The sequence below is a fragment of the Camelus bactrianus genome, chromosome 26 (genome assembly GCF_048773025.1).
Source record: "Camelus bactrianus isolate YW-2024 breed Bactrian camel chromosome 26, ASM4877302v1, whole genome shotgun sequence".
In the NCBI taxonomy this organism is placed as follows: Eukaryota; Metazoa; Chordata; class Mammalia; order Artiodactyla; family Camelidae; genus Camelus; species Camelus bactrianus.
Window position 1 is genome coordinate 8,183,035 of NC_133564.1, and position 25,289 is coordinate 8,208,323.

A 25,289-nucleotide genomic window follows, 5' to 3' on the forward strand; every position below is an offset into this window, starting at 1 on the left:
TTGCTCACCTGCAGGATTATAGTTCCTTAAAAGGCCGCTGCCGGCAGTGACCTAGGGTGCCGCGAGGTCGGGGGCACCTGCCACTCACCTCTGCACCTGGGCCTCTCCTCCCCGACGCTCCACGTCCCGTTGGCGTGGCACTGCGCCAGCCTCCGGCCCTCCAGGTAGTACCCAGGGCTGCAGCTCAGCACCACCTGGGCTCCGAACTCATTCAGGGCTCCTGACGCCAGCCTCCAGGTGACGTGGTCCGAGAGCTGGGCTTCGATGCTGGGGCAGGTGACCGCTGAAGAGAAACACACGTAATGTCATCAATTTGCTCGGGAGGGACCAGACCAGGCCTGCTTTTCAGGGCAAGGACCTTCTGGACGAAACTGAGCTCGCTGTGCAAAACAGACACCATTACCGACCCTTTCAGGAGTTCCCTAGTACCCAGGCAGTCACACCAGAACGATCCTGTAGGTAAAATGCACTCCACGGCCTCACCGCAAGAACGCTGGGAATCTCGCAATATCCTTCAAGAAACTTGAAATAGTAACTGGGTCACTGAAAACCAGTTTTGAGTCATTGAAAATCAGTTTAGACCAAACTTTCAGAAGACCAGATGCCCTCACTCCCTTCCTCCTACCGAAGCACACCTACATAACGTGCTCTGCACACGCCTGGATTTATCAGCACACAAACTCCACATGCACACCTCACTAACGCTGCCGAGAAAAAGGTTTAATGAGACTTGAAGAAGACAGTCTATCCATGCACTTAGGAAAAGGACTGGACTCAGAGCAGCTACTTGGCAAGGAGCAGTGGTGCCAACTGCAGCCACAGCAGAGACTCCGCAGCAGCATAGGGTCCCTGGGGTGGGTCAAGGGGCTTGTGAATATGCTGAAAATAAATTATACTGAACAGTAAAATAATATTGAAAATTAATTTCACAAAGTGAGGAACCAGAACTCATATCCCTAAATATGAAGCTGGAGGAGTTAATAACCTTCTGGTCAATCACCCACAAAGTGGACCTGATTAGTTAATTTATTGAACTTGAAAGAATTAGCTAGAGAAACCAGTCTTTTTTCAGAATAATATTAATAAACATATTTTACTTTTAAATTCCATACAAGTTCATTATAATTGAATCAGACATACCCAAAATGTTACAAAAATTTCCCATTTAATCTTCTCTCAGTAATTTACCAGCACTGTGGGCAAATAAACAGAAAAAAATAGGCCTTTTTTGTATTATTACCATAATATCAACAAGGTTTAAAACGTGAGAATAATTTGTTAATTTAAAAGCAATTAGATCTGGTCCTCCTAAGAATTTTTCTGGATAAAACAATTATCCAAAACTTGCACAGGCGCTCAAGTGTTCACCTAGTGACGGAAGTGTGTACTTATCTAGCTAGAATACCTTCAGGGTTCCAGGCGTGGTTGCCTCGTCTGAAAGTCTCAGTGCCTGTCACCTTGTAAATCCATAGCTCAATACCAATCCCACTGCACGTTCCAAATAAAATCCATTTCATTTCACCAAAATGGTGCTTCTAGAACTGACTGGATCGTTCTTAACGGCTGAGCGATCTTCCGTAAACCCAGTGCCTGCCAAGTGCTGCCTCACACAGTGGAATCTGAAGTCTTCTTTGTGCTAACACCAGCCACAGCAGTGGTTTCCAAATTCTGCGCGGCTACCCCTTCTTCACGAAGATGGTCTGCTTCGTGAGTCTCCGACTCGGGTTTAACTGTTTGCTCGCGTCTCTGTCTCCCTGCCAGGTTCTCAGCTCTTATACTGTGAACACGACGTCTTCTCAGTTTTTCTGGAGAACAAGCACAACACCGGGCGGCAGACGAGGATGCTGGAATTATTCGCATTTCGTGGCCCGGCGAGTACGCTTAGGCTACCCCACCAGCTAGGACCCCACCCGGGTCCCACGCTGTCACTGGAAACAACACAAGGAAACTCCTTCCATGAAGGACTGAAGTGAGTGACACCAGATGTGGTTTTCAGATAAGTCAGTGAGGACCCGGACTCGCCAACATACAAATGTCATGTACACACAATGACACTTTCAAAAGAACGTTTTAAAATGTTGGTCCTTCTGGAAAACGTCGCGGAAGAAAGCACTTTGTTTATTTAAGTGTTATAAGTCAGCATCTCCGGCATTATAAGTGAATCAGTTGTCAATTCAAGTTCATCGACATTAAGCAGGTTTAGTTGGCTCGATGGAAAATGCTCCAGCTGCAGTTTACAGTCCCTCCTTTTTCGTACAAAAATATAGATTCTCTTCTATCACTTTAAAATAAAAAAAAAAAACCCAACTCTTATGGAATAATTTTCTCCTATTTCAAAAAACTCAGGAGAAGATGAGTAATGACCGTTCCCAAGTGACAGGGTCAGCAGCACGAAGGGTGACGGGCCTGACTGGTTGACGCAGTATGGTATTAAACGTCCCTGAGTAACACTTCTCACATCAGACCAGTGGAAAGCACAGACGGCAACGTTTCTGTGGAGGAAAGACGCAGTCTCTGTATTTTGTGAAGGTTTCAGAGACAACGCAAAGTACTTCACATTTCACTTGAGCGATACTGGCTTTTTGTTGTACTGCAAGTGATTCTGATTGATTAGTCATTCTGCTCGTGGAAACCACGCAGGCTCACAACTGTTTTGTTTAAGATACTCATACACTGACAATGTTGCTAACGTTTAAAAAAAAAAAAATCTCTTTAGCCTTCCCTCTCCTAAATTATGGAAACTTAACGTAAATCTTCTGTGATGTTCTGATCAGCCCGAGATGCAGGGAGGCAACTGTCTTTTGTTTTGAACACAGATTCTCCCCCGTTGCGCTCAATGTGGATAAGCGCTTTTTATGACCAAGTATAGTTCAAGCACATTTAATTAGATGTGTAAAATTATGATCAGATGCCATCGGAGTAAAATGATTCAACCAGCCTCATAACTACTTGTATTCACAACCCAGCACAGCTTCTGGGATGCCGTTAACAGTCTGCACTCACTGGCTGGGGAAGGAGAAGCTGGCCTCGGTTCGGTGCGTGAGAAGCAGAGGAGCAAGCTGCTTTGGCTCAGGAAGCCAGGGGACAGAGCGGGGCCCGGGGCACCCCGCTGACCTCCCTGCACGTCACACCACCTGGTTTCAGCATCGCCCCAGGAGGAGGCCCCTTTCCACAAAGGCTGGGTTGAGATCATGGAATTTTTAAGGGTAAACATTCTTTCTATTATTTTAAATATGTTTTAGAACTTTAAAAAGTTGTTATTATTGAAGTATATTTGATTTACAACACTGTGTTACTTGCAGGGGCACAGCATAGTGATCCGGTTACACGCGTACATCTGAATACCCTCTTTTCCGGATTCTGCTCCACTGTGCGTCACCACGAGGTGCTGGCTGAGGCCCCCTGTGCAGTGTGCCCTTGTTGTTTATATATTGTATACATAGTAGTGTGTGTTTGTTAGTCCTAAATTAGGAGTTAATAATAATCGCAAATTAGGAGGATAAATTAGGAGTCTGGGATAAACATGCTTCTTAAATGTTTGTTTTTACCTCAGAGCTTGACCGCACGTTTAGCCATGAGCGACTCAGAATAGGAGCGGGGGGGGGGGGGGGGGGCGCGCAAACCTCCAGGGTGCGACGTGAAGGCCCGTGTGTAAACATGATTTGCATGGAGTCGCAGCTACCCTGAGGCTGGAGTACTTACAGGTCTGTAAAGCTACGTGGTACGACTTTGCCTTGCTCTGTCCCCCCTGAAATGTGCACACACACGGCACTTAGAGCGCTCACAGTGCCTGGCACACAGTAGGTCCTTAATCAGTTATTAGTGACAAACTCGCTTCCATGCCTAACAGCCTCAACTGAAAAAGGGACAAGTCCCTACGTACCGGGATTACGACACGGACTCTGTTTGCTGTCAGAAGGTGATCTTCTTGGCGTCACTCTCCCCTGAAGGCAGAGGATGTAACACACAGCTGCTCATCACCCTGTCCAGCTGGTAAACCCCGCACACCCACACCAACGGCTCTCCCTCGCTTTATGTGCAGCAGCATGAATCACACCTTCAGTGACCCAGACCCAGCCTCAGTAAACAGTTAAGACGGAAAGAAATGAGCCTCAAACATCTGCCTTGGAGACTTGTATGACTGTGGGGCGTATGCGGCCTGAGACACAGTTACTTATTACAGTCTTTATTTTAGTAAACCCAAGGGTGAAATGAACTAATTTTATTTACCATTTACACTTACTATTTATCAAAGCTGAAGTGTTTCTTATCTCTTGAGATTCTGTGCTGATCTACATATTATTCGGTTGGTAAAGAAACTTAAAAATCATGTCACACCAACAAAGGAATTGGCCTTGGGGAAATACACATTTCAGAATTTAATAGTAACCAAATTTTCTGACTAAGACATAAAGTTTTCTGCTTACTCTGCCCACTTTCCTTAATTTAAACTAAGTGAAAATCACACCTTCCCCTGAAAGAGTTAAGCAGATTTTCCAGCCTTTGAACACCAAGGAATTACAATAAAATGTCCACTTCTTCCTTTTGTAAAGTCTAATAAGCAATGGGGAAAACATTTGGAAGTGTGAGAGGACACTTAGAAACTTCCAGGTACCTGCAGAAGTCATGTTTATCTCCCTGTGTTACTGAACAAGCAGCACTCAAGTCCTTAAATGCAAATTGACTTTTTCACATTTAATAATCACTCAACAGAACGTACCATAACCTTCTTAGTCTGGGAACCTCATACGTATGTAAGAAGCAGTTTTGTTATTTAATTTTTTCATTATGACTTTAAAGCAGCCTTAAATCTAGATGTGCATTTAACACAGAAAAAAATCAATCGAGTGTACAAATTAAGCCAGCTGATGGGCTGTGATAGGGTGCTTTAGGCGAGCGCAGAGTGGTTCTCTTAATTGATGTAACATTTGCCCTTGAACTGCCAGAGGCCTCTCCTGATGTTCCCAGAAAATTTTAGCCATAAATTTACAACGTCCTTGAAACCACCTGGTTCTGTTACAGTCCTCTAACAGAAGGTGCCTCCCCCACCTCCCCTCAGTTATTTGAAACTTTTCAGAAAGGATTACCTGCTAGGTTAAAGGGGCACCTTTCTTCTGTCTCTGTTCTCAGTTACACATAAGACTTAAAAATCATGAGCAAAATCAATTCCAAGAGACAGAACAGCAGGAGGGCAGGAGGTTAGGAACAGGCCCCTCTCCCTGGGCTTCCTGGAACCAAACCCCGACTGGTGCTGCTGCGCCCGCGACCCCGGCCGACTCGCGCACCCATCCCAGCCCCGGTTCGCATCTAGGTGAGGGGACAGCACAGTCGCACACCTCAGGAAAGTAAAATGGGCCACTTGTTGTAGAACTCTGGGAGGCCAGCCTGGAGGAGAGTAGGGGTCCAAGGCCAGCCTTGCACGAGCTGCGCCAGTGCGGTGCCCACCGTGGTGAGAGGCCCTAAGTGCACATCGGACTCGTACACGAGCTGGGCCAGGTTTCCAGGTGGCCTCGCCGTAACATCTGACTTTTAGAGAAGTGAGTTCCAAATAGTTTACACGTTATTCTAGTCGCCGAGAGCTCTTGGGAGAATTTAAGCGAGGACTGCCCTGTTTTGATTCATATATGATTACAAGACGAGTTGGACGTCGTGTGAGAGGGGATTTTGGAGGGAGACTGGGGGCAGTCCCACTGGCATGGGTGGCGGTGACTTGGCCTGAGGTGGGCGGACGTGCTTCCTGGGGGAAGCTGGTGGGAGCAGTCCGGCCCGGGGCAGAGGAAGCGAGGACGGGCTGCGGGAGCGCACGCCCCAACGGCGGCGGGAGCAGGAGCAGCCTCAGCCTCCCCGCCCGGCTTCCGCTCTGTTCTGTCTTCTCCTCCCTCTTTTCACCCCAGCTTCTGGGCATTTCTCAGAGCTGTGGGGGCTCTCATATCTCCCCTCCTTACACTCACCCCCCCATCATGCAATCTGTCTCATGCTTAAACTATCCCTTTACAGGCTAAGGGACGCCCAGAGCCTTGAACCCCCCTGCACGGGCGGCGTAACCCCAGGCAGAGCCCGGGAGCACTCAGGGCCACTCGTTTCCACGAGGCCCAGAACATCGGTGTCGGATCAGGCGATCCCCACGCGGCTCTCCCGGCGCCCGCGGGGCCTCCGGCAGGGCCCTGGCGCTCCAGCAGAGCACTGCTCCGGGCGTTCTCGTGGCACGCCCGGTCAGACGTACCTGGCTGCACATCGCAAATTTGGATCTCTCAGTGATTGACCTTTTATCAAACCAGTAAGATCAGGAAAGCAACACCTTCTCCACGGGACGGTTGTTACATCTGAATGACGTAACACAGACAAGCGTTCAGAGTTACTGTTCAAAAGAGTGGTCCTGATTATCGCCGTTATTTCACCAGACCCAGCCCAGTCCCGGCGGGAGCGCCACCTCCTCCAGGGAGACTGCCTCGTCCGGGCACGCACGTCGCCTGGCGACGTCACCCCTTCCCACAGTGACCGACATCAGGTCCTGTGCACGTGATCATGCGTCTCCTCAGCGCCCCCGTGGCAGTGGTTGTGCGGCAAACGTGCTGCCGGAGCGGGGGTGAGTGAGCCAGGATGGCGCCTCTGACGAGAGGAGCTCCTTTGGCTCCTGTGCCCAGGGAAGCGATGTCACACACATTCTCCACAGAGCCCGAAACATGTTGTCTGCTTCCCTCTTTTCAAAGCTCTGCTACTCTCTCTCTCTCTGCCCCCAACCCAGGACTTAAAACGCTATTTTGTGCATCTTGTCCTCACAGTTCTCACGTGGTCAGCCCTTGTGTTGAATTTCCATGATGCCAACCCATGTACTGGCAGGTATGAAGCACCTGTGTGGGCCTTCTGGAGACCAAGCTGTAATTACGCATCGTGTAACCCAGTGAAGAGTGGCCTTAATGCATAGGTGTGGCTCACACAGACGTGACAGAGGAGTTTGTGCCTACACTGTGAAGGCATTCTGTCCTGCACGCGTGCAGGAGGAAACAGGTCAGCGCTAAAGTGAGAGACAGAAGGGCCTCACTCACTTCATCACCCTGTGAAGTAGCAGGACACACGCGAGACACCCTTTAATGCATCTAAGGATAATGCTTCTCCGGTTTAAGTACATGCCCCTGAGGCGGTGCGTCCATGACCCCCAGCGAGCTGTGCTGCCTGCAGGCAAGGTGGTCTCCCCGTCGCTTTAGAACGAAAAGTACCCATGTCCACCTGGGCGTTTTCACTAAACTCAAACGTGTCCCTAGAAATCCTTACAACCAAAACAAAAGACTGATTGGTAGGAAACTGGAGATTTTTTTCTCATAATTAGGTTTCCAAATTATTGGATTCATATTAAAATATATTTTGGAAAAAAGGTGTCATTTTATCACATTTTGTTTTATCCAAACAAAAACAGATGTGAGAATACAGTGTGGCCTTGGCAAAGGAACAGACCCAGAAATCAGTGGAACAGAAGAGACAGCCCAGAAACAGACCTGCAAAATCACAGTCAGCTGATTTCTGACAATTGATCAAAAGGCAATACAAATGGGGAAAGACAGTTTTTCAACAAAGGGTGCTGGAGCAATTGGAGACCCACATGCAAAAATAAATACAGGCTCCCTGTAGAAAAAGTCATTCGAAATGGATCAAACACCCAAACGTAAACCACACAACTCCTAGAAGACAACACAGGAGAAAATCTAGGTGGCCTTGGGCTTAGGGATAACCTTTTAGGTACAAGACGAAAAGCAGATTACATGAAACAAAGAATTGAGAAGATGTACTTAATTAAAATTAAAAACTTCTGCTCTGTAAGACACTGTCGAGAAGGAGCAGACCAGCCACAGACTGGGAGAAGACATTTGCAAAAGACACATCTGATAAAGGACTGTTATACAAAATACAAAAAGAACTCTTTAAACTTAACACTAAGTAAATGAACATCCTAATTAAAAATATGCAAAAGATCTAAACAGAAACTTCACCAAAGAAGGCAGACGGCAAATAAGCATATGTAAAGACGCTCCACATCCCACGGCATCAGGGACGTGCAGATTAAAGCAGTGAGACACCACTGCGAAGCATTACAAGGCCAGTCCTGGGCATTGACATCGCCAAGTGCTGGCAAGGATGCGGAGCAGCAGGAGCTCTCATCACTGGGGGTGGGAGTGCAACACGGTGCAGCCACTTTGGAAGACAGTTTGGCGGTTTCTTACAAAACTGAGATGCCCCTGTCAGACGGTCCAGCAATCACGCTCCTTGATATTTACCCAAAGGAGCTGAAAACATGTCCACAAAAGCCTGCACGAAGATGTTTACAGCAGCTGTATTCCTAATTGCCACAACTTGGGAACAACCAAGATGTCACTCAGTAGCTGAATGAATAAATGAACTATGGTGCATTCAGACATGAAATATTATTCAGACCTAAAAAAACGAGGTATCAAACCATGAAAAGACATGGAGAAACCTTAAATGTGTTTGTTTCTGGTATACGACTAAGTGAATGAGGCCAATCTGACAAGGCTACTGTGTGGTTCCTACTGTATGATATTCTGGAAAAGGTGGAATTATGGAGACAGTAAACAGACCAGTGGTTGCCAGGAGCTGAGGGGCAGGGGCTGCCTCATTGGCACCTTACTGACCCTCAGGAAATGGCACAATCATTTGAAAAATAAATAAGTAAATAAAGGATTGAAATGATAGCAAGGAAAGTGAAAACTGCAGAAGGAAGTCAGTTATTTTTCGTAAACATTTATATGCTCATATCTAAAAAGTATGAATAATTTTAAATGATCAAAATACTATACACAAATAAAATCAATAAATTAACTTTCTAATTGAAGACCATGCGATCAATTTTGCAAATATCGTAAGAACAAAGATCCCATATATGTAGAAATACTACACAGTTTTCAATTTTTAGAAACTAGGTAGTTGGGTTATTTCCGATCTGAGTCTAGTTTCATAGGGCTGCAATGAAAATTTTGGTGTAAACTGTGTGTGTGTGAACTTTTGTTGTTTTTGCCTTTTCTTTATGAACTTTATTATTATTTTTTAAGACTAGAGTTTTAGAATGGACCCAAAGCTTTGACCCTTTCAAGAATATTATTATGTGCTATAAATAGCTCTCCAGAAGCCTTACCCCCCTCTGCGAATCAGCACCTCATTTACTGAGCGCCAACCAGGCACCGCCTTCAACCTCAGGGACCTTCCAGGGGGACGGGCCGTGCCTCTGCTGAATTACGTCCAACGCTTTGTATCAAGTGCTTTACGCCTCCACGCCCTCTGCGCCGCATCCCTCCAAACTGCAAGTGGCGGCCCGGGCAGGATGCGCCCTAACCAGGACGCGCTCTCGGTGCTGAGGGAGCCGACGCGGGTCCCCACGACCCACCTTCAAGAGGCAGAGCTCATCTTAAATGGCTGAAGCGGCTTAAACAGAGCAAACGGGCAATGACACCGCCCCGAGGCATGAGGCCCTGTGGAAGAGGGCCTTCCAGCCCGGAGTCTAGCTCTCCGCGGGGAGCTCTGCTCCTCGTTAACTCCGCAGAGACGGACCTGTGGGTTTGAACACTTACGTTTACACGCAGGAGGCCTCCCCCTGTTACTCCACGATCCATCTTCTTGACACACGGCCGTGGCGGGTTGACCAGCTTCCAGCTTAAAGCCCTCGTTACAGTCGTAGCTCACTTTACTATCCAAAGTGAACTCATTCCCCGTAAATGAGCCATTTCCTGGGGACTCTGGGATGCCACAGGACACGGCTGCAAAGAAATGAAACCGGTACTGGGTTATTCATATCAGACTTTAGGACATTTTCTTCTTGTCTTTTTCTATTTTTCATCTCAAATGCATATGAAAACCGGTAGATATTTGCATTTTTTTATATGTGGCATAAATATACACATTTTCAGAGTTTTAAGCATCTTAGGAGTTAACGAGAAACAGTGGAGAACCAGTCAGAATACAGTATCTTTAACGTTGTTATTCCAGGAGGCACCTCGGATGGCTCGCACACAGTTTAATCACACAGACAGGCTTTATCAGATAACCGTGGTCAAGAGAACACAGTGCAATTCATTCTACTCCACTTCATGTTGGAAAGAAAGCACAGAACAATATCCTCACCATCACAAATCTATCGCCATGTCGACGCCTTGGTTTTGAGATTTCTTAGGGATCAGAGTAAAGAACTGCCCACCTCAGGCCTCAGAAGCCCCCTGTCTTACGTCCTGCCTCCCCCTCCCAAAGCACCAGCAAATGCTGTTGAAAGGCAAACAGCCACTTAGCTAAGAGCATCAATGCATCCACTGCCGTGAACTTGATTAGTTTATAAATTACCCGTGGGAAAGCAGGGTCCACAGAACTATGATACGGGAGGAATTCAGGGCGGACACTTAGAAGGTAAGTTCTGCTGGAGACCCGCTGGACGTACACGGGCCAGCTTTCGTGTGAAAGGCCAGGCAGGAAAGTGGTGTGAGCGAGGAAGAAATTTTTAAAAACAAGTATGATGGAGGGAGAATTCAATATAAACACGTCCTTCTTAAATTTACTAGCTCTGATCCAGACTTATCTACTATGAGACCAAAGAAGTAAATATAAAAAAAACAATTCTCAAGTTAGATGACAGTAAGGAACAAGGAGTAATTCGGGGTGAGAAGACAGTTGCTCCCCGCCACACACACCCGATTCAGAGGCACTTGTCCATGGAGAGCTTTGCAGCAACTAAGTTAAGGGCCTTCTTCTACTCAATCAAAATCTAAGCTATTATGGATTTTCAGTTATCCTGACTCTTAAACATAGGGCATTGACATTTTCCCCACATAGATTCCAATGCAGATACACACAGAGTCTGTTGAAGCTGGAAGGGCTGGTTGAAGGAGTTCATATGAACTTACAATTTTACAGAGGAGGAAGAGGGTCAGAGAGAGAGAATGACTTGGCTGGGGCGGCAAGCCACTCTGTTGAAAACCTGGAGCCAAACAGCAGATCTGCTTCCCAAACGAGACCCTGTCTGTTCTAAAGGGCCCAGGCCGCCTGCGGTTAAGCTTGAATTTCTTGGTTGTTGTCTTTGCTGTGTCTTTCTTTATCAAAATCTTCAATAACGGCAACGGGGAATTATTGGAGAAGTAAAAAGAAAAAAGTGTGGTGCTGATAAAAATCAAACTTCTGGAAAATCCAAGCTCTGAAATTTCTCTGCGCTTCGATTTACAATCAGCTATTTTAACTGCCTGAAATACATGCGTATGTGAAGCACAATGAAGTGCAGTAGGTGGAAAACAAAACACAGACACACAGACGTCACTCTGGACCAAGTGTCGAGAAGAACTGTAACGGTCAGCTTCCCAAAGCCCTTGTCTTTCGAGGCCGTGTGTCGTGGAGAAGCCGCCAAGTACCCTGCAGGGCGCTCGGCCTAATGCACAGACGGCAGGAAGTGCTCCTCATGGTCATGGTCCCAGAGTATCACAATGTCTCGTTTCCTCACCATTGCCTCTGAGGTTTCTCTCAAACAATCACTTGTTCATTCTCACAAAACTTAATTTCTCAGCCACTCGCTGAAGCATGCTCATTCTCATTTGGGGTGAACACCGAACAAAATGACATTTCTCTGGCAGGTTAAATTGAAAAGATGACTTTGTACAAACACATATGAAGCCCTACCTTAAAAGGATTCCTACCCAGGGCGCCAAAACAGAAAAGCTTGATAACCAGTTCCATTAAATCTGGAAGCTTATTTCACAAGGGAACCCTGATTCCAAGGACGAAGACCCACTTCACGCTGTCTGCTCAACAACCAGAATCTTCTCTTGGCCTTGAGCAGTAAGTTTCAGCCCCTAGAGTGTCTTAACGGCAGGCTACTTGGCAGAGCTTAAAACAGAGGTTGGCAATCTACTAAAAATGAAATTCCTACACTTCTGATTCAATGAAGAAGAGATGGAACAACTCTTCTAGCCTCATACGTTTAGGCTCACGCGATGAAGGCACAGACAGATGATTAATGTCACCTTGCCTCTATACGAACATATATATAAAAACAAAACGTTAAAAGCTTCTACAGAGCATACCTTCTCTATTAGAAGCATGTCCCCTACATCTGCCTTGATTTCTGGAATAGTGTGTCTGGGATAGTGTGTTCAGAGATAAAAGTTTGTCCCTTTATCCCTATACATGTGCTGCAGGGAAGTTCTCATTTCCCAGTTTTATATTTAATGTAAGTACAAAAAAAAAATAAATAAAACCATGAAAGAGTTCTGAGCTGACTCGAGCAGGAATAGTGTGATGATATGTATGTAGCTGGTGTTTTTGCCAAGTCTTTTTCCCTTGCAGAGTTGCAAGGATTTTAAAGGAAGAGATCACTCAATCTTCAATTTCCTGTCCTACCATAACAACTGTCAGAAGTTCAGGACCTTGTAGATGGTGGTCATCCATCTGTACACATTAATTCTCCTTAGACAGAAAAACCACTCTGAAAAAGCCTTGAAATTATCCTCAATGATCTAAAAACTAAAAACAAACAAAAAAATTCAAATACAATTTATTTACCGTTGTAAATTAAAATTATAAATAAAAAGGAACCAACAACTAAGTAGAAAATAAGTTCCCATTACTATTTGAATTTTAACGAGAAAGGAAAATAGTCATGAACCAATGACAATCACGGTGCTTTCTTATTTTTAAATTTTTTCAATTTTAGCCTAAGAAAAGCTTTCTGAAATTACAATATTTGAAAACTTTTCTCTGATCCAAGTTTTTAAGAGGCGTTCATCCCAGAAGAGTTACATTTGCACAGGAAGAAGAACGTTGTTCAACTAATTATACACAGTCTAGCGTATATCCCGGGTCGTGACATTGCATGTAGCCCTGTCTACACGGGATTACACTTTTGTGTGATTTTCTCCTGTGAATCTGTCTCATGTCAATTTAATTCTTAGACCAACCCGAGAGCTCAGAAGAGTAGAGGAAAATGCCTTTCTCCCCAACAGCGGTTGACCGTGAACCCCCTGAAGGGAAGAATCGAGCCTCGCTCCTTTTGCTTCCCCCAGCCCTGCGCAGCCACAGGCCCAGCAGGTCCACGAGCTGACGGGAGATCTCCCTCCAGTAACACGGAGCGGGGTCGATGGTCAGCGCGAGGGGCACACGTGCTCAACACAGAGGAGAGATACACTGCGCACCTGCACTCAAGCCTTCAGCCCAAACTGCCAAGACTCCGGAAGGGGCTGGGCTTCAGCACTGTTTCTATTTCTGAGTCTTGTAATTCAGCCTCAGACAGCTCTGCCGAGTGAGAACGTGGGAAAGGAGAGGGAGGTGGGAACTCATCAACAGAACACGTTCCAGGCGTTCCGGGCCCTCCCCAGTCCCTCCCAGCCACTCCCTGGGAGAGCGAGCCTTTCCCCCGTCCAGTCAGCGACGCCAGGCGTCAGGGAGAGAAACTTGCGTCTGCAGGGCTGTCGCTCCTCACGTGCCCCTCGCGTCACAGGAGAGGCTCCTTCCAGGATCTTCCTGTGCTTCTGCCTTGGGAGCAGATTCCATTCCGGCTCTGGCTTGGGGCTCAGCCTCCGGAGATCTGGGGACTCTTGCCAATCCTGGTCCCATCCCCTCTCCGTGCTCAGTCTGCTGTCTAGGTCATCACTTTTGTCAATAGCATTCTGTCCCCAACGCCAAGGACATGTAGCCCATGGGGCTGCCTCTGAGCAAAAGGCTCCATCTTAGCAGCAAGTAACACAACACTTAACAAAGACGAGAAGCATTTCTTCTTGTGGAAGAAAAAGTACTCTTCTTAAAGAAACCATCACTCCCAGTGGAACAAGTTACTGGGTTTTTATGTTTATCTTACATTAAAGAAGAATTTCTGGGCACACAACATAAATGATGCCGCCTAAGTGTGTGATCAACTCCTTGCGGTTAAAGACACACAAGAATTGTGATAAATATCTATTTTTGTCTCATAGAGCAATACCAGAAAATTTAATATCTAACAAAAAAAGGAGAAACAAGGAAACCAATATGAGGTTCCATTCATAAATCGTAATTAGCTTTCAAAGACCAATATATTTCATTATGCATATAAATCTCGATAAGACAAAACTATGAAAATTTCATGACTTCAAAGCCTTCAATTAAAATGCCTTATTTGAAAATCTGATTTTTATGCATATGACAGATAAAATGCAAAAACAAAAAGGCGCCACATATTGAAATCAACTTTAACAAGTCCTAGATTGAAGGGACCAAAAGACAATGAAATATGCAGCACAGGGCTCAAAGTATGCGTTTTTAATCTAAAAACAGGGGAAATTAGCTTCAGTAATTAATTTTTTAATTAATACAACTGTCAAGAGGAATTATTTTAAAACTTAATTGGATAACACTTTATTTCAAAATGAAATGTAAGTGTTAGAATAACTCTACCCAGCATCTAGTGTGCGCTCGCCCACCTTCTGAATTCAGGCTACAAAGCTGAATCAAGTCTAGTGCGACTGTCAGAAATGTTCGCACGGTCGGCAGAGAGTTTAATTCGTCTTTTTATGAACCCACATTCCATGTTTCCTTACCTTTTATCCATGATCACAGCTTCAGTAGTTTGAACAAGGTTACTAAAATAAGAACAATAAACTGAACTCCAGTTTGGGGATGAAAAACCACACGGCTTACCCTGGCAGAGTGGAGGCGGGGTGTCCCACTGGTACATGCCGACTGGACTTCGCCTACAGGTTGCATTGCTGTGGCCGACCATCCGGTACCCGGGCTTGCAAAAATAATGCACTTTACTGCCCACTTCTCCTGCAGTCCTATTTAAGATGCCACCATTCTTCAGGGTGTGGGGCAAGCTGCAGTAGGGGGCTGTGGGCACACGAACACACACACAAATCAGTGACTGCTGCATTTCCCTTGGAAAGAGAGGTAGTGATGAAATACCTCCATTGTTAAAATAGTGGGAAGTCAGCACCGACACGGAAACTTGTTCTAGAGGCATCTCAGACACAGGAGTGCCAGGGAGGACGTGGGCAACAGGGCCTCTCATCGCTGCTGCTGGGAACCCAAAGCGGTGCGGCCATTTTGGAAAACGGTTTGGCAGTTTCTTGCAAACCTCAACATACTCTTACCATCTGACCCAGCCATCATGCACCTTGGTGTTTCCCCAAAGGAGCTGAAAACTTATGTCCACATAGAAACCTGCACACAGAGTTCACAGCAGCTTTATTCATAACTGTCCAAACTCAGAAGCAACCAAGATGCCCCTCAGCAGGTGAATAATTAAACAGACTGTGGACCATCCAGACAACGGGGTGTTACTCAGAGTTAACAAGAAATGAGCTATCAATCCATGGAAAGATATGGAGGAAACTCAAATGCATACGACTCAATGAAAGAAGCCAACCTGAGAAGGTTACACACTGTATGATTCCAACCGTATGACACTCTGGAAAAGGGAAACTCTGGGGATGGTACGAAGATCAGTGGTTTCCAGAGGTTGGTGGGGGAAGGACGCTGGAGCACAGAGGATTTTTCAGGCAGTGAGACTACTTTCCATGACAGCACAATGGTGGTTGAGTCACTATACGTTGGTCCAAACGCACAGAACGTCCAACATCAAAGGTGCACCCACAGTAAATGGCGGACCCTGGGTGATAGTATGTCAATGTGGGTCCATCAGTTGTAACAAACGTGCGATCTGGTGAGGGCGTTGATAATGGACACTGCTGTGCACGTGGGGAGCCAAGGAGTTCAGGGGAAAATCTCTGTACCGTCCTCTCAATTTGGTTGTGACACTGGAACTTCTCTTTAAAAAATAGTCTAAAAAAAAAATCCAAAAAATCTAGAGCCAAGGGTCAAGTCTCTTAAGTCTAAAGTTTAGATTACCTGCTAATCAGTGTGAGGGCAGAGGAACAGAAGTACCATTAAACTGGGGAACACAGAAGAATACAACGTTTTGCAATCAAGGCCGTCAGCTTTTTGCTTGTTGCTGCTAAATGAGTCTTTAGAACTCTGCAAAGATGTAGACACTGAGCTTCTTTTTAACAGACGGGATTTGAATAAAATCTTTGAAAAAAACATACTACTTTGGGTCAATAAAATTCTTATGATAGCTTTAATCATCACATTTGTAGGGAGACTTTTTAAAATTAGAGACAGGCTTTTGTGAAAATGACACAGTCTTACCTACACAGAATATAACATTTTAGCGGCTACAAGGCTCTGCATCTTATTTACGCATTATGAGAAAAAAAATTCATTTTATTCTTCCAAGACCAGTTTCACTGCAGCATAAAATCCTATGAGCTCTCTTCAGATGAATAAAACAATAAAATAAAGTTGTGAAGTCCTGGAAATCCATGCTTCTCTTTGAAGGAAGGGTTTTTAAGTGGACCACTTCCCTGCGGGGCTTCTGTACACAAAGCACACACACAGGCCTGAATGCCTAATGCCGAGCCTTTCCTTGGAAATGAATCTGGAAGAAACTTTCTGAAGGTTTCACAGCAGAGCATTGCCCAGAAGCGACGTCTGAGCGTCTGGCCTCGGCTGTCAACTGTGTTTCTATGAGAAGCTTCCTCAGAGAGCGGTCTCAGCTGGGTGATCTTCTCAAGTACCATTTCTTTCTTTTCTTTCTTTTTTAATGGCCTGATTTTTATTAAGTTAAAATCCACTAACTCTTGTAAGAAACGCTTGTCCCATTGGCCACGCCACTTTCCATGTTCTAAATGTTGTAAGGTTTGAATGAACCAAACTATTTAGTTTAGGGGCGTTATACGTACAAACAGGCACACCGGCTACCAACTACTCAGAGTCACTGCGCCAGTAAAGTTAAAAATAGTAATAATAATAATAACAACACAAAGTAGGAAGGCCACGCAAATGTGGACCCCGCTCCAAGTTTAGGGATAAGATAAAGTCTGAAGCACTCCCGAGGGGACACTGAGACCTCAGTTCTCGGGGTGTCACCTGTGAGTTTTGCCAGAGTCCCACCTGTTAAGGGATGTAATCTGCAGGGCGACAGTCCAGCTCTATCACGCCCGGCAACTATTTTCTTTGCAATTTACTGTATTTCTTCTACCCTCAGGCTCTCCAGATACTCCTCCCGTCCTCACTCATCTAGAACAAGCTATGGGGGGCCCAGAGCAGGGAGACACAGCACAGAAAAGCAAAGGGGGAGATGAGACCGGGGGCCCCATCTGTCTGGTTCCTGGCCACGGTGAGAACTCAGAGGACCAGCACCCCATGCCCAGACTGTGCCGGCGGTGCCCCGGACGAGCAGGGCTGGAGGAGGGAGGCAGCCTAGGAGGCACCGCCGATGGACGGTGACTGGGCGAGCTGGACACCCTGGGATTTCTGCGTGTACGTCAGCCCAGCCTGTACTCCTGACTCTTCCACTATTGAAGCTTATTTCATTCACTTACATAGACTTCATTTAATAGTGAGGGGCCATTATTATTAACTCAATAGCACTTGGCAGTTCACTGAATTGGCTGGAACGACAGTGGACAAGCGTTTGCGTTTTGTTTATTTTTCAGTTATGTCGATCAGTTGCATCGCTCTTACGCCTGTCCACCCACCGCTCACAGGTGATGAAGGCAAACAGGCCTGTGGTGCCGCAGGCGGCCCTGCTGCCGCTCCCCTGCCCTCATGTCACCGCTGCCGCTCCCCCGCCCTCACGTCACCGCTCAGGGACGCCTGCGCTTTGTCCTGCTCTCAAGTCACCGGTGAGGGGCTCCTCGCACAGGTCACCCAGCCATCGAATGCTAAGTGCACATCTGTTCAACGATCTGCCCATGTCTGTGTCTACAGAGAGACAAACAGACGTGTCCACTCTCAGAACACAGCATTTTATAGCCTTCTCTGAACCTCTCCGTCTTCCTCCTCTCCCAGCACAGTTTAATAAGGAGAAGCTTCTTGTTCATGAGTGAAAATATCCTTAGAAAGACAGAGCTCAAGGTGTAATCATTTCAGCAGGCTACTAAGAAATTTGCCGCAGATAAAACAAGACAAATCACGTTCACCGTGATTTCCCCGGTACTGCCCACTTTTGCGCACTGGAAATACCCAAACAGTTCTGCAGGTCTGAGTACTTCTTTTTGGAAGAAGGAACGGGACGCACACAAATCCAGTCATGGCCCGAACGCCCCCAGCGCCCACTCTAAGGAAGCCATTTCAGCTGTGCGCTCTTGTCGCTGAGCTTTCCGAACGGCTCCCGTGAGCAAAGGGTGGGGGGGGACACACAGGCCTGGGCGTACTTTATCAAACATTATAGCGGAAGCATGAGTGAACGTCACGCCCACTGGCCTTGCATCAAGGGCCATTTCAAAACCTTGACGCTTTTGACCACTTTGAGATGACTGCCAATCAGAGAGAGCTGAAATCTTACCCTTAAAACTACCAAGCCTTTCGCTGCCCCTCCCTCAGGATGTCTCTCCCCACTGAGGACGCAAGGCAGACGTGGGAAAAGCCGCGCCCTGGAGACGTGCAGTGCGCAGCTAGGTGCACGGAGTGGGCGTCCTCCCTGGGGAAACACACCTCACCTGTGACCACGGGATATTGCTGACTGAGACAGTCGGAGAAGGCTGGATGTTTTGCTTAAGTAAGTGAAACATCTACGGATTTAAACTGACTGTCTCCTGCTCTGGGAGGGCGGTATAAACATGAGGTGTGGCTCTGCTCATATTGGATCTAATCTACCGTAAAGGTATTGATCTATTTAACTAACACAAAAAAACAGCTGACAGAAAGTTATTAAAACATATGGGGAGAGAACCAAATATTTTAAATGTTGATAAGGAAATATATATATAAACATATTTACTTTATATGTGTTATGTGGATGTGTATCTCTATATGTGTATCTGCAGCTGTATAATTAACAAAGAGACAGACTATTAATAGTAAGAAGTTATTATCACTTATAAAATCAATAAATAGCAATATGATTCTCCTCCCGTTTGTCTTCTTAGCATTTGCACATATTTTAAAATTAATTTATATTATTTAATTTTGGTGAGGAAATGTCTTTGCTTTCCATGGTATGCAATGCAATGATTTACAATTTTAGCAAAAAAAATTTTAATATTAATCAACAAATAGTTTATTTTCCCTAACGTAGTTTACAGAGATCACTCAGGGTAACTTCTCATCATTTTACTTCTATTGAAGTGAATTATTCATCTTTGGAAATTAGGTTTAAATTATGAATCTCTAGCTAATTTTCAAAAATTGAATACAGATCCCTTGTATTAAAAATACTCTTCTGTCATCCTAACCTCACTCACTGACCTGCATAGCGGATCCGGAACCCTTTCTTGCTGGTTGCATGATCAGTGGACCAGCGCAGGTACAACTGATTGGTCTTGCTTGTGAAATTTGACTGCTCAGTATGGTTTCCACTCAGGACCACTAACAGAGGACTCTGGCCAGAAGAACCTAAATGAAACAGAAAAGCAGAGAAGTTCAGACAGGAGTCAGCGCCTACAGAAACGGAGACTGCCCGCAGCTGTTGATTAAACTGGAATCTAGCTGTAAACATGCGGCTGTTTATTTCCACAGGAGACAAGAGCTCCAAATAAATAAAGCAACAAATAACAAAATAAACAGCAAGTTAAAAAATAATAAACAATTGCCAACCAAAATAATTTCAGGAATATATGCTATTAATACAAAATTCTTAAATGAAACTTACCTATTAAAGAACAATAATTGAAAAAAATGAAAGTAATTCTTATTATTAGCAGTATTCACAACACTGTGTGGCTACAGAGCACGGAAGCTTCCATGCAGCAACAGCGGAAGCACGAGTTAGCACAATCCCCTTGGAGAGTACTTCGTTAATATCCAGTAAAAGTAAAGGCTTAATTATGTTTGTTATAAACTCCAGCACATGTGCACAAGTGTTATTTGTACAGAAAAATGTACGTTCCAGCATTGTTTTTTTATGGCAAAGTTTAGGTTCTAACCTGTGGTTGCTGGGAGTTTTAAAAAGGAATTAAAAGTGCTTTCGGAGAAATTCTATACAGCGTTTGAAATGAATGAACTAGATAAACGTGTCAGCATAGGTGATTCTTAAAACAGCGTGTTGGCAAGTGAAACCTATTTGCAGATAAATATGATATGATAGCAATCGTGTAAACATTCAGAAGTGTGCAACATACACATTTTGTGTGAGTGTATACGGGGGTGTGTGTGTGTGTGTAGACAGACTGGAGATGACGATTCTTGGTGACAGACAGACTGACAGAGACAGGAAATGAGCTACGGAACAGGCACAGCACGACGCGCCCATGGCCCCTTCCCAGTGCTAGCGACCCCCAGGAGAAGTGCCAGGGGACTGGGGCTCACGGGGCCCCTGAGTCTGTGCGTCCTCCTTGCTTCTTCCGAAAAACCAGTGCCTAAGGTAAATTTAACAAAACCCTACAATGCATTCTATCGAGTAATGAGTCCATATCCATATCTTTTTAAAAACCGTTTTCACCTTTCTGTACATTTGAATTTTTTAAAATTCAAAACACAAAGTTAACGTGTAACATAGTTAATAAAAGTAAGGGCAGCATACAGTCAGCTGAGTTCGCGCTCATCTCCACAACCTAATAACATTTGTTGGGAGAAATTGCTTTATTGAGCGAAGGAGCTGCTTCCACACTTCCGGGGTCCCCTCAGTGACACCGCCCCACTGGGGACCTCGAGACTGCCTCGCAGTCTCACCGCCTTCACGGCCTTCCTACGTCACACGCTCCACTCCCAGAAAACACCTCATGAGGGGAGCACGCAGCCCTCGTCACCGGATGAAACGCACATTTTATCAGGTTTAGTGACACGTTTCTTCTGGAGTCTTAGGTAGAATTTTTATTCATGCAAAAAGAGAGACTAGAACCTCACTCACTGTGTAACTCCCAGCCAGAGCAGTTCGAATGATTTTTCCAAAGAAACCTGTTAGGACCGCACTGTGTCCTCCCCACCACCAAATTCATGTTACAGTCCTCAGCTCCAGGGCCTCAAACATGACTTTACTTGGAGAGCGGGTCTTTAAAGAGGTCATGAAGGGTAAATGAAGACCTTAGAAACAGCCCTAACACAACAGAGCCAGTGGCTGACTCAGGAGAGGTCAGGACAGGAGCACACGCAGGGGACGACCACGTGAGGACACAGGGAGAGGATGGCTGCCCACGTGTAAGGAGAGTGAGCCTAGGAGAAGCCAACCCTGCCACCCCCGGGCCTTGGGTGTCTGACGTCTAGAGCTCGTGCTGCCTGAGCGACCCAGCTGGCGGGGCCCGCCTATGGGGGCCTCCCAGACACCACGAGCTAGCGCACCACGCACACCCGGCACCGCACAGCTGAGTGGGAGAAACGACGCTTCTCATTGTGAAAGGTTGCCTCGGGGCAGGTTCCTGGAGGACGGGTGCTCTGTAAAAGGACGCACGCATCTTCCACTTGAAGAGCACAGTCCGTGCTTTGTGCGCCGACTGCCTTGCTGTTTAAGGAGATCATGCATATTCCAAAATGAAAGGCCACAGGGAAATTCATTAACCTGAATTTATGGAATTTAAAAACGTCATTTTACATGACAACACTCGAGTCAAGTTTCAGGTGTTCTTGACCCAGCCTGTAACCCCTCACCATCTTCCATCCGTTCTCTTTGCCTGTCATATAACACACTTTCCAAAGGACTAGTCTTTAAAAGTGCAAACTCAGCCCAGCACGTGTGGAAACACAGCACAGCCGACATGGACAGGAGTGGTCACTGTCACCAAGGTGGAAACCAGCAACTGTTTCACAGGTGAACACCACCAGCTTTCCTGTGACACTTCTCAACTGAGCTCTATAATGACTGAAATCCTATTTTCAAACATATTTTTATTGAAGTATAGTCAGTTTACAATGTTGTATCAATTTCGGGTGTACAGCACAATGCTTCATTCATATAGGAACATACCTGTATTTGTTTTCACATTCTTTTTAATCACAGTTATTACTGAATTGAATACAGTTATTGAATACAGTTCCCTGTGCTGTACAGCACAGACTTGTTGTTTATCTGCTTTATATATAGTAGTTAGTATCTGCAAATCCTGAACTCCCAATTTATCCCTTCCCACAAATCCTATTTTGTTTGTAAATTGAGGAAGATCCACTATTGGAGCCAAAGAGAGTAATAAACTCTTGGGCTAATAAACTTTAAAATCAATATCTTCAACATTTTTTTTTTGTCAACTCATGAGCTATAAAAAAGAGCCACTGCTTTTCAAAAAAAAAAAAATTCAATGAACATGACATTTACTGCAACAAAAATGCCAATGCTTAAAAAATTATTCATATAAAACTCTGACCTTTCATTTTATAGAAACACCTCTGAGACTAGAACAAACCTGGTCATACATCTCTGATAATTCTGACAGCAGCCGCTTTGATATTGTCTCTATTACCTGCTTTGCTTGTGGTTTATAATGGGCGGGATCTGTCTGTATTTTGGGGAGATCAAATTGTAAATGCTTAGGGTATAAATGACTGATAATGATTTTGCTCCTGCAATCAGACGAGGAAGAAGAGCTGCCAGCTAAATTCAATACAACCACATGAAACAGAGGACCATGCATAAGATCTAAATGATCATGTAAACATATTTAATTATGCACAGCACGGGTAGGCGTTGTGTGCATATATATCCACACACACAGACACACGTGGCCCCCGCGGTGGCTGCTAGCCTTTACTTCTCTGTGGCACCTAACTGCCCCCGGGATCCGGCGTCCCTGACCTCACTGGCGGGACAAGCCCACGTCTGTACTTGGCTAACGCTCGCCCGCTTCCTGTCCTAACGACTCGGGGGAAGGTCCTCAGCAGTACGTGTCTGTTATGATGAACATTTAAACACTGTCTGGAAAGGAAAACACCGCTCTTCAGTCCACTGTTCCAATGCACATGCGTTTAACTTCCAGTGTGCCCCTCATCTTCAGAAACACATAAGCTGACTCATCTAACGTCTTCCCATACGAACAATCTGACGATTGTGATTCATCAAGTCAGTCAAAAGCATACAAATACACACAGAGTCAATTACAGTATTTTCTTCACTGAGTTGATTATTATTTATCTGAACTCAATGACAAATCTGTCAACATATGCGAAAACCCTGTTACTACGGGCAGCCGTAATTACATCGTGGTCTCGCTTTCTGGGTATGAAAATGCTTCTGTACAAAGAAAACTATTAACATCGGTTCCACTTCAGATTGACAGTTCAACCACATACTACATTTAAGCTTAGCATTATTATATTAAAAAGTTCATTGGAATTGTACAAAAATGCATGACTGATGTTGAAAACAGCCTTAGCGTTTGTTCAGTAAACTATTTCATTAATTTAAAAAATTGTACATTAAAGACCCCAAAGCATTTATTATCAAGAAATCTTTGTGAGCCATTACTTTTATATATTTGTAGTAAAGTAATCATTTAGATTGATTAAAGTACTTTTGTCCCGTCTTAAATTTCCCAAAATACCTTCTAAATCAATATACTCTCAGAAGGAGGGAAAGGAAGAGCTTTTAGAGGTCATCTGCTCTAAAACCCCACATTAAAAAACTACAGAGTGGTTAAAGTGGACTCAGCACACTTTCAGAGTGCACCACATTTAACAGTTTAAAAGCTGCAGCGTTCTGAACAGCATGGTACTGTTGTACCTTTCACCTGCTCTCTGAGGCCACACAAGTCCAAGAATAATTCGTTTTCTGTCTGGGGGAGATGTGATTTACCTCAAGGACAGATTCAAGTTCTTGCACTACAGAAACCTTATTACGTCACGTGTAGGTCCCTGGTGCGTAAACGAAGTTTGAAGAAACGTACCGTCAAACACCTCCAGTGCATCAAACTGCTTTTCACTTTGGAACGTGTCCACAAAGAGGGTGATGTTGTGGTGTGGCTCCACTCTGATGCTCCAGGAGCAGGTCTGGGAGTTAAAGTAGTTGCCTGGATAGCCTGGACTGAGAATGACTCCCGAAGATTCTGTCCGGACTTCATTTGCTGGGCATTGTGCTAATGAGAAAAAGCACCAGAAACAGGTTTTTTAAATAGAATTATTAAGAGAAAATGATTTCTCTTTCTGGTGATGGTTCAAAAATAAACAAAGACGTGCCAAAACCATTCACACCAGAGGGCGGTGCCCCCAGGTCTCCAGGGACAGAAGCCCTGCGCTGGGAGCACTTCTAGACTCTGCCCTTCGGACCAGTGTTCTTTCCCTCAGCTTTGTGAGCTGTTCTAACAAATGATCGAACTTGAGGCAGGGTCCTGAGAACCTGGGATTCACAATCCTCAGTCAGAGGCACAGGTGGCAACCCAGACTTGGGATTGGCATCTGAGGTGGGGCGGCCCTGTGGGACCGAGCTCTTAGCCCTGTGGGATTTGATGCTGTCTCAGGTCGAGAGTTCAGAACTGATTTAAACTGTAGGGCCTTCAGCTGGTGTCCAAAGATAATGTGAGAACTGCTTGGTGGAGCTGAAGAGCATTTCAGACACTCATTCATTTTCTTTCTAAATTAAGTGCCCAATAAGGTGATACTTATCTGTACAAGGGGTGAACATTCAAGGAACAATTTCTTCACATGATTCCCAAGGAACACTCACCCTAAAGAGGTGGTAATTTTCAAAGCAGAACTTCTAAAAGTGTGATTATGACATTTGAAGAAGTAGGACTCAAAACTAATACAATTTTCGCCAAGAATTTATTGGGGGACTGGCCCCTACTTGAGCCCAACTGAATAACAGAAAAGTACCAGAAGAAAAATGATAATTAAGTGCTTAGGTGATTAAGAATTTGACAGAAGATATGAGTCCCCATTTCCTTTTTAAAATAATGAGGTTTTTAGGGAACGACAGCTAAGATAACTCAGTTCATTTTAAACAAATTTACTCCTCAGTTGAAACAGAAGAGAATTAGGTTGTCCTACGGAGGAGCTGCTAGGAATTCGGTAGGGCCTGGGGACCCCTGGCCCGAGCAGAGAGAGCAGGACACTGCCTGTGAACATGTGCAAGCAGGAGTCATTAGAGAACGAAGCTCCTGTTGTGTCGATCTGTTCCTGGACTGTCATGAATTAATTCCACTTGAGTAAAAATTCAGTTAATCTTGGGGGGAGACGACAGAATGGAGGCAGCCGCCCTGCGTTTAAAGCAGCATATTAAGTCAACATTTATGTCTTTCTTCATTCATCAGCTAAGACCACCTTTGGTCAAAGTCATCTGTTCTGAGAAATTTAAGTGCATGATGCTAAAGAATTCGGAGGGAAGGGCAGTGATGCCTGCAATTTGCCTTGACTGT

General features: G+C 45.2%; 1 protein-coding gene across 1 annotated transcript in view; it reads right to left on the minus strand.

Moving 5' to 3' along the window:
• The window catches only part of CSMD1 (CUB and Sushi multiple domains 1), a 1,327,842-nt gene that overhangs the window by 55,723 nt on the left and 1,246,830 nt on the right, over nucleotides 1-25,289 (minus strand). Inside the window, exons 47-51 of the mRNA XM_074353379.1 lie at nucleotides 23,823-24,011; nucleotides 19,264-19,410; nucleotides 14,653-14,841; nucleotides 9,579-9,764; nucleotides 89-283 (exon numbers count right to left, since the gene is read on the minus strand). Of these exons, the coding sequence (XP_074209480.1) occupies nucleotides 89-283; nucleotides 9,579-9,764; nucleotides 14,653-14,841; nucleotides 19,264-19,410; nucleotides 23,823-24,011 (906 nt within the window). The remainder of the gene's footprint in view (nucleotides 1-88; nucleotides 284-9,578; nucleotides 9,765-14,652; nucleotides 14,842-19,263; nucleotides 19,411-23,822; nucleotides 24,012-25,289) is intronic.